Here is a 9368-nt window from a genome sequence, read left to right as displayed (position 1 = left end):
TACAGGACACTCAGGCCTGGTGGCTTGCTCCACCTCACCCAGGCTGAGCTCCCCAACTCCGGAGTGGCTGAGCCAGGCCACAGCCCAGCTCTCTCCCCACCCCGACGCCACAGGTTCCTCCCATATGGGCTGGAGTGGGCGGCTGTGTGTGTCTGATGGCCCCACCCAGCCTTTTGCACCTGGTCCACACTCCAGAACCCCACATGCCCCACTTGGCCTCTTAGACTGGCTGTGTGGCCCACTCTGCCCACCCCAGCACCTGAATCCCCCGTCACCTTCCCAGGCACAGCACAGGCATGGCACTCGTACATAAACTATTTATTTAAATAAACCAGGGCAGACCCTCTCCCACACACACCAGCACATGCACGCACGCACGCCCATCCTCCCAGCCTCACTCCACCTCACTCGTGGCCACCTCAAACCCCCAAGGTTCTCATTGTGACCGCCCCTTCATCCCAAAACCAGGAAACCCGTGTCAAATATGAGCCGGTCCTGACAGGAAGAACCAGCCCTCCAGGGCATGAGCACTGCTCAGCGCGCTCCTGACCAATGACTTGCCTCGAAGACAGGGCCTTGCCAGCCCAAGCTTCCTCAACCAAGGCCCTGGACCAGGGGGCCAAGCTTGTGACCAGGGAGGCTGCAGGGGGTATCACTCAATCCAGAGAGAGCAATTGAGCACCCAGTTCCAAATGTCCCTGTGAGAGGGCACCAGGCCAGCAGGGGACCCCAGGTTCTCAGCATGCCCAGCCCACACAGCACCGAGGGACCTGCTAGCACCTTGGCGATTTAAGCACAGCTGCCCAGGGTCTACCTCACAAAAGGCCAGTATGGAGTGGTGAGGGTCCCTCAGGCCCTGTGGTCAATGGGCTGGCTCCTGTCCCCAACACTGCATCCTCAGGCTTCCTGCGGCTCGAAGTCTGTCCTGCAGGTCACACACAGCGTGGAGGGCTGGCCGTACTGGGGCTCACTTCCTCCACAGAGCTTCCTGTGTCCTCCAGACCAAGGATCCCAGGGACAGCTGGGTGAGGGCAACGAGCAGTCACACAGAGGAAGCCCAGCAAGGCGCAGGTGGCAGGGAGCAGCAGCCTGGGCCTCCAGGGTCAGAGGGAGGCCCCGAAGCCAGGGCGGGAACCAGGTGAGATGGCCCCAGAGACACTCAGGCCCTCACAGCAGGAGGACACAGCCTGGGGTGCTGTGCGGCCCTCAGAGACCAGGAGCCACAGGTTGACCACTACAGGCTGACGCTACGCTGGTGGCGGCCTCCTCGGGGCCCGCTGTCACTGTCCCGCCGCGACCCGGGCCGGGGTCCCAGCTCCTGGCCATCCAGGCTGGCGTGGTCTGACAGGCCACGCAGGTGCTCCACTGAGTCGCACTTCTGCAAGTCGGAGGCCACGGTGCGCAGGCTCAGCAGGCTCAGCGTGTCCGTGTCGGGGGCGGAGCCAGGGCCCAGGCCCACCTCCTCCAGGCCGCTCTCTGCACCCTCAGCCCCACTGTCGGCTTCCTCGAGGCCCTGTGGCCCGGCCTCAGCGCCTACCGGGGATGAGCGCCGTGAGCCACGTGGGTGGACCAGGCCGCGGCGACGTGCATGTATCTGTTCGCTGATCTGCTCCAGGTTTCGCAGGGCCACTGAGTAGCGGGTCTTGGCCTGGGCCACCTGCTGCTCCAGCTCTGTCACCTTGGCCTTGTGCTCCTGCAGGGCGAGACCAGTGACTGGTGGATCCCTATTCCACAGTGCTGCCCCGCACGCCTGCTGGCCCCAAACATGGGCGCCATCTCCCCTGCCCACCACACCCCACCTGCCCACCCAGCTACCTCCAGAATCTGGCTGAACTGGGCCTTGAGCTCAAAGTAGGGGCGGCTCTTCCCGATGGCCCTCCGGAGCGTCTTCTGCAGGGCCTGGACCCGGGCCTCTGCCTGCTGGCACAGCCGCGTCACCCGCTGGTGCTCCCGCTCACCCCGCAGTCGCTCCTCCTCGGCCTCATTCACCTGCCCGTGGTGGGGGAGATGGTGCCTAAGTTGGACATGCTTCGTCCTGGCTGCCCACCTCGGGCTGCCCTAGGGATGGGGCAAGAAAGGCCTCCACAAACCCCATGGTATGGAGAACTGGTGCTGCAAGGGCTGAATCTCTCCCCCAGGCCTCTGTGGCCTGGCGACTCAGCACTGGCCCTGCCCTAGAGCTGGCACCTTGTGCCCTGCAGCTGCAGACCATGTGTGCAGAACATGAGGAGGGCAGATGGACAGTCGTGGGTGGCTGGGAGCCCAAGTCAGAGACCCTCCCGCCCCTAGCTTCCTGACCTGGGAAATAATATACAAATGATCACTCAGAAACCCAGGTGCCCAGCAAAGCTCTGAAGCAGAGAGGGTAAGAAATCTCCCCTGCCAGGCTCTCACCAGTTCTTCCTAAGCAGGGGCTGCACACTGGACTCCCACCACCTCCGGGGCCACCAGAGCCCTGTTATTGTTAACTGTACAGAAAAGTAACATTCTGAGAGACAGAGACATAAGTATGCCTCTCAGGGCACCAACACCCACTCAGCTCCACAGACAAGCAAGAACACCGCATCTGACCACACACAAAGGCAGAGCTGCCCTCGATCGTCCAGCAGTCAACATCAGCCCAGGGCCCCAAGCAAAAGCCTAAGTCTCAGGAATATGACTTGCAGAGCCCCAGGGGCCCAGAAGAGGGTGCAGGGCACCTTGCAGGTGGCGTGGTTCAGCATCTCCTGCCATGTGGGGTCCAGGCGGTTCTTGTCAGCCATGACGCCCTGCTCAGCCACAAAGACCATTTCTCGCGCTGCGTTGTGCATGCTCACGGCCCGCTCGTAGCGCAGCGCTGCCTTCTGGGTCTCCTGCTGCGCCTGCGGGGTGTGGGCCATCAGGGTGTCAATGGGGGGAGCCCTGGAACCCCATGGGGAGACAGCAGGGACCGCACACAGGCAGAGACCATCCCTGTGGTCTGGAGGGAGCCTCCTGCAGTGAGCACCCCAAGCAATGGCCTCACCTACCTCCCTCCTGCTCGCCTGGCCCCATGTGACATTGTCCAGGCCCTCCTGAACTCTTTCCCGCCCTAGCCCAACACCTTGGCACTGGAGTGAACAAACCTTGGGCATGAAGTGTGTGAGGCCTGGGTGCAACAGAATTCCAGGTGGCAGGGAGGCTAAGCAGGAGAGTTAAGCAAAGGAAGAGACCAGGACCAAGTGAAGAGAAGAAAGGGAAATGAGAAAAATGAAAGTGCAGCTGACTGCATCAGATTCGCCCCTAAGAAGGGACTTCCAACAGAACCCAGGGCCAGCAGGTGGGCTGGGCGGTGGAGCAGTTAACTGGCCCCAGCAGCAGGGCAGATCCAAAGTAACCACCAGCCTCGGCCTGACCTCATCCCTGGAGCCTTGCGCTGCCCCTCTGCCCGAGGCACTCATGGACACTCCCTGCCGCACATAGACTGTGTGCCTGCGCACCTCCTTAGCCAGCCTCCGTGCCTCGTAGTAGGGCCGTGCCTTCTCGATGCAGCTGCCCAGATGGGATCCCTGGGTGTTCAGCTTCCGGGCCGACTCCTGCAGGATCCTCCGGTAGGTGGTCCTGGCCTCCTGGAGAAGGGTCAGGGCACAGTGGGTCTCAACAATGCCCCCTCCTCCACCCACCCAGCTGGGTCTCAGCCCAGGGTGTGGGGACAGGCACTCACATCGAGCTGCAGCTCCACCTGGTTGATCTCCTCGCTGGCCTGGTTCAGGTGCTCCAGTTCTTCCTGCCATGGAGACAGGTGGTGAGTGACACTGGAGTGCAGAGGGGCGGAGGGCCCCTGCGAGCAGGAGGCAGGGAAGGGGCACAACTGAGGTCTGATACCCCTCAGGGCAAGGTACAGTGCTGAGTCCCCAGCCTCCCCACTTTTCCATACCACTTCCTGTCAAGGCAGGGTCTCTCTAGGGCAATCTGCTGGGCCAGGAGGGCAAGCATGGTCAGCAGGGTCTTGGTATAGCTTCTGGTGCACTACCCACCCTTCTGCACCAGATCCAAGAACAGTGGCCACCAGTGGGCACTGAGCAAGGCTCCTGGCAGCATGCAGAGCTCTGTGGCAGTGAGCACAGTGTCCCTGGGCAGCAGGGCTGACTCCCCAGGCCCTATGGCTGCCCAGCCAGGGAGCTAACAGAGGACCCAGACTCGGAAGGATGCGTTGACAGGAACTGAGATGCAGCAGGGCGTGGGGGGAGCAGCATGGAGCCACAAAGCCAGTGCCACCAGGGTCTGCTGAGGGTAGGGCTGGAGAAGGCCTGAAGGTGGCCTGTGGGGTTCAGGCAGGAGGTGGGACAGGGCTAAGGGACACAGAGCCATCTGGGCAGGCATGATGAAAGCCCGGTTCCTGGCACGGCAAGTGGGGTCTCTGGTACGCAGGCCTCGCTAGATCCCATGCTGGAAAAATAAGTCATGTGCTACCCACAGCTTTTCGGAGATGGCAAAGCGTGACAGACATTGGCCTCTCATCACCCTCCCTGCCAGGGGAAGCAGATGAGAGAGTTCCTGGAAGCCCAGCGAGCTGGGAAACTCCCAGGAGCAGAGCCAGGCTATACCAAGGCCCTGCCTGGGGGTGTCCTGTGCCCAGGACAGGCTCTGCCACCAGGATCCTGACCTGCTCCTGCCTCCCTGCAGACATGAGCTGCTCTCCACAGCAACCCGCCACCTGCTCCAGCAGCCTGAGGAGGTGACAGCCTGCATGACCTCCTGTTTCTATTCCCCGTAACCCTACTTCGGTCCTGGAAGATCTGAAGCACTGACTGAGAACACAGGAAACTGGCCGGTGCATTACACAGCCTGAGAGGAAGAACACATGGGAACCTGTAACAGCCTCACATGTAGATGGAGGACACAGGCACACCTGCAACCTGAAGACCCTACCCCCGGGGACCAGGAGCCTGGCTGTGAAGTTTTCTTAACAGAGCCATCAGCCAGAAACGCCATGTGGGTGGCAGGTGAAATTTTAATTTGATTTTTCCTTTATTTTTGGTACCAGGAATCAAACTCAGGACTCTGCACTGTGCTGCTGAGCTACATTCCTGGCCTAGAATTTTAATTTTAGAGCAGCCACATTTTTACAAAAGTAAAAGTAGTAAGCAGATAAAATGATAAAGTACAATGTTTATCCCAAGGCCATGGGGCAGTGCCAAGGCCAGACACACAGCTCCTTCCAGACAGGGACGCATACCTGACTGACGGCCCAAACACAGGGACAGGGCCACTCCGGCCAGGGAGGTTGGCTTCCTACAGCCCTGCTGCCTGTGGCTCCTGCCTCCTGGGGAGCCTGGCATCTAGAAGGGCAGCCAGTGCTTTTGGCAGCTTCCCCCCCACCCCACAAAGCTGAGGAGCAGTGAGTCGGGGAGCTAGGGAGAGAACTGGGTCTGCATCCAGAAGCCACTCTGGACATCATTCCAGCCCTGGGGACCACCAACCTGGGACTCAGGCCTTTCTCACATGAATGCCCTGGACAAGACAGAAGCCCTGCACTGGGGAAAACCCAGCCTGGGCAGTGAAGGCCAGAACTCAGGAGGGATCAACGCCAATGGGAAGGGAGAAAAGAAGCAGGTGAGACCATCCTGCGGTGCTCACTTCACGCAGGCTGCATACCTTGCCCACAGCCCCAGGTGCTTCCAGTCCCTGACAAGGGGGCAGAGGTGCTGCTGGCTCAGCCTGTGCCATCACCAATAGGCGATGGCTCTACAGCTGGCAGCAGCAGGAGTGGCACTCTCTTCCTACAAGGGGACTACAACCGGCATGGCACCTCCACAGTTAAACAGAAACCCTTGTCGGCAAGCACACCTGGGAAGGCCTCCTCCTCAGCAGACAGGGTGAGGCAGGGAAGCCTGCAGGGTGCAGAGGTTCAGCCAGGCTGGGCAACAGCGCTGGGCATGCAGGTGCTGACTTGGGCAGGCAGTGACACATTCCACGCAGCTCCAGTGCCATCCCAGAGGCCAACGCCTGAGTCAGCGCCTACATCCATTAGGGAGCATCAGCTGGCCGGAGGTGACCTTCTTCGGGCACACTGGGCGCCTTCCAGGATGCCAAGCCACTGAGTCAAGGCTAGCACTCCCTGCCCCAGGGGGTTCGAGCATCAGGGCTCAAGTGCAGGCCAGTGGGGGAGGGTGGGCCGGTGTTCCCAGAGGGTCATGGCCCAGTGGGCGAATCCTCGGACCTGAGGGAGGAACAGGCCACTCTGAGGCCACAGAGACCATCCCTCCCAGCCTCAGCACATGGAAAGCTGCACTGGGGCCTCAATATGATGGAGACACAGGCATTGGCCTTGCTGGGAGAAGTAGAAACACTGCAGAATGTGGGTCTCCACCGCCCCATCAGACAGCCTCGTCCTGCAGGCTCCAGGACAGGCCACAGGGTCCCTGCTGCCAAGAGCATTTCTACCCTGCTACCCAGGAAACTGAAGCTGGCACAGCTCAGGAAAGGGTGTGTTTACAGCTCCCTGGTGGGTGCTCATGGATCTGTGGGTGATGACCCATAATGTACTGAGAATCTGGACAAGCGGGTGCCCAGGAGACACTGAGGGTAGGGGGTTGGGGGATGTGGTCAAGTGCATAGTCCACACCAAAACGAACCTCAAATGCCACTGATCTCCTCCCCCTCCAGAGAAGCCTGACATAGAGGGCCATGGTGCCCCTGCTTCTCCACGGAGGACCCCACACCACCAGCATATTCCACATATCCTAAGCTGGGATGAGGGGGAAGAAACCAGACCTCTTCCACACAACCCACAAGCACACGGTGCACCACACAGCTTGGCCGGGAGAAAGAGGCTCCGGCTCCTGCTGTGCAGTCTCTCCATAGCTTGAGGGAGCCCACATCCTCTGCTGGCTTCTTGGGGTCCTCCAACACTCACAGAGCTCGACCCACTGAAATGTCTGGATGACCGCAGTCCCACACTGGCACCGTCGGCACTTTCTGGTTTACTTTATTGCACTTTCTGGTTTACTTTATTGACTTTACTCACAGGGTCCACAAAAGCTGGTGAGCACCCTTCCAGAAGGCACAGAGTACCTGTGACTCTTACCTCTACCGCCCCTGCCTACAAGGACACTGGAGGAGAAAACGAGAGAGCAGAAAAACCACCATGGACCTGTTCCTAGAATCCCTTTACCCAGCAGAGCAGGGAAAGCTTCTGGGAGGCCAAGAACTCACAGCACAGCCTTCCTCCTCCAGTAACAGAGAGCTCCCCTGCAAAACACCGTCTGAGCCTTCACCACAAAGCAAGCAAAAGCTGGGAGAGCCGGCATACACCTGTGAGCCCAGGACTCGGAGTCTGAGACAGGAGAATCGTGAAGTCACACCCAGGATGGCAACTTAGTGATTTATACCCTGCTACCCCAGGGAACTGAGGCTGGCGATTTAGTGAGATCCTGCCTCAAAATAAAAAGATTTAAAAAGGGATGGGGCAGGGTGTGAAAGTCCTAAGTTCAGTCTCCAGAACTGAAAAAGTAGAGGGGAGATCAAAGAAAAAACAAGCAACAAAAAAACTTATAACAAAATAATAAATAGATCTGTGTCTGAGCACAATGAATATAAATTGGATAAATCAGCGAGGCCAATCAGCTTCACTTAACAGTTAGGGAAACCAAATTTCAGAGCAGTTAACTGACTTCCAACAAAATCACCAATCAAGAAGCTCGAATCACACCCAGGACTTGTTTCTTTAGAAATCGTGGTTTCCTCAGTGGACCACAAATCACTGAGAATAAGCAGGACACAGCAGTTCCAGTATAGCACCATGAAGCAAGTCAGGACAAAGTATGGACTCAGGCCAGGAACAATTGCGCCCCACTGCTCCAGAGTGAGCATGAGCCCATCCACGATAAGCCCCTAGACACACGTACACCCTGGGGTCCTTCCCAAGAACACAGAGATGTTGGCGCTGGCTGATTTCCTGCCATCCCTCTGGAGTCTCTGATCCTGGTTTGTGGACAGCAAAGTCAGAACTGGAGGCCTGGACACCCCTGCTCAACGAAAGGGGTATGAGTCATCTCCCCAGCACTGGACACACAGGACATCACCTGTCCAAGCAGCTTCCCCATGAAGTGCAGCTTCACCAGGGCCACTTTGGTTGGCTGGGCATTGCTGCCACACCGCACCAGCCCTCCTTTGTCAGTGTAATGGGCTTTCTCTGCACGCTTTCTGAACTTTCAATGCACGTGCCTCTTTATGCTTGTCACAGAAAACACCTGTACTGTCACACAGTACAGGAAACAGGGCCAGCTCTCATCACCATACAGCCCTTCAGAGGGTTGAGCCAGGCTCGCTTTCTCTCCCCCTGGGTCTCCTCACCTGTATCCTAGGGTCCAGTTCTTCCTCCTCTCGCGGTGACAACTTGGACTCACTGCTGCTGCTGCCACCGCCAACAGGGTCCTCTGTCCCTGGGCTTCTGGGGACTTCATCCTCCACCACCTCAGGCCGCAGCTCGCCCTGTGGTGTCTCCCGTCCCCCTGGGACCTGCCTAAACTCTGCCATCGGCCCCCGAAGGGCAGAGCCCTAGGCACAGGGCAGGACCGACATGCTGGGACCAGGGCCCCAGTTGGGGACTTCTTGGGCTTTGGATGGCAAGAAGAAGGCTTCTCGGATCAAAAGGCAGACTGGGCGCACAAGAAGGTCCCTTGCGCGGTTAGAGGCTGAGGTTCCAAATGCGGGGGGTTCCGGGAACTGAGGGCTGTAAGCACACTCTCTTCCCTCCGCACCACAGGGAATCCCCCAGGAGTCGCCAGAGCCACAGCCCCGAGGCAGGGGGGAAAAGGGACCTGGATGCTGGGCCGAGGCCTGCGCAAGGACGCACCATTCGGGAGGCCGAAGCAGGCGCGCCTCCAGGCTGTGGGTGGTGAAGGCCGAGCGCGGGCAGAGGCGTCAGATGAGCGTCTCCGGGGAGCTGCAGGGAGGGAGACAAAGAGCAAGACTGGGGCCACGTCTGCATCCTACCTCGGCCTCCGCCCCGCCAGGCCCAGTCCGGCCGCCCGGTCCCCCGTCCTCGCTCAGCCCCGGGCCGGGAGCCCCGTCCAACCCGCCGCGCCCCCTTCGGCCCTCCGGATCCCGATGCAGCCCCAGCCTCGCTTTGCCCCGCGCCTCCCATCACCAAACCCGCACTCCCCCGACGTTCCAAGGGCCAACCCCTGCCTGCCGGCACAGCCTGGCGCCAAAGTCCCATCTGCAGTCTTACCTCGACTTACCCTCCTATTCGCGGAGCTCCTAGATAGCAAACAACCTAACCCCGCCCGCCCCACAACAAGCCGGTCCAACCAAACACTAAGGGGGGGGGGGGCGCAGGCAGAAACGGAAATACGTCAGGACGTAACATGCACGCCCTCCTACGCTCTCGCGCAGGCCCGGCC

General features: G+C 59.7%; 1 protein-coding gene across 6 annotated transcripts; it reads right to left on the bottom strand.

The window, feature by feature from the left end:
* Positions 1 to 301: 301 nt before the first annotated feature.
* Positions 302 to 9353, bottom strand: Sh3bp5l (SH3 binding domain protein 5 like). Of its 6 annotated transcripts, none has more exons than XM_063245253.1 (8): positions 9207 to 9353; positions 8317 to 8908; positions 5809 to 5979; positions 3683 to 3745; positions 3459 to 3587; positions 2700 to 2861; positions 1816 to 1989; positions 302 to 1693 (listed from the first exon to the last, which is right to left on the bottom strand). In XM_063245253.1, the coding sequence occupies exons 2-8, from the start codon at positions 8497 to 8499 to the stop codon at positions 1235 to 1237; spliced, it is 1341 nt and encodes a 446-aa protein (XP_063101323.1). In that variant the 5' UTR covers positions 8500 to 8908; positions 9207 to 9353; the 3' UTR covers positions 302 to 1234. The 6 variants fall into 6 exon arrangements, with proteins under 6 accessions (XP_063101323.1, XP_063101322.1, XP_003479599.1 ...); XM_063245252.1 differs by having other exon boundaries at positions 9197 to 9350; XM_003479551.5 differs by lacking the exon at positions 5809 to 5979 and having other exon boundaries at positions 9207 to 9351.
* Positions 9354 to 9368: the final 15 nt, after the last annotated feature.

This window comes from Cavia porcellus, unplaced genomic scaffold (assembly GCF_034190915.1).
Source record: "Cavia porcellus strain 051 isolate PalLab524CR breed Dunkin Hartley unplaced genomic scaffold, mCavPor4.1 scaffold_2, whole genome shotgun sequence".
Taxonomy (NCBI): domain Eukaryota; kingdom Metazoa; phylum Chordata; class Mammalia; order Rodentia; family Caviidae; genus Cavia; species Cavia porcellus.
This window is presented reverse-complemented; position numbering and strand designations above follow the sequence as displayed.

Bases quoted from the DNA above. Each gene is read 5' to 3' on its own strand.
- Sh3bp5l (XM_063245253.1), bottom strand. From the start codon at position 8,499: ATGGCAGAGTTTAGGCAGGTCCCAGGGGGACGGGAGACACCACAGGGC. The intron at 3,588-3,682 runs GTGAGTGCCTGT...ACCCTTCTCCAG, and splicing joins AGGTGGAGCTGCAGCTCGAT to GAGGCCAGGACCACCTACCG. The intron at 1,990-2,699 runs GTGCCCTGCACC...CACCACGGGCAG, and splicing joins TGAACCACGCCACCTGCAAG to GTGAATGAGGCCGAGGAGGA.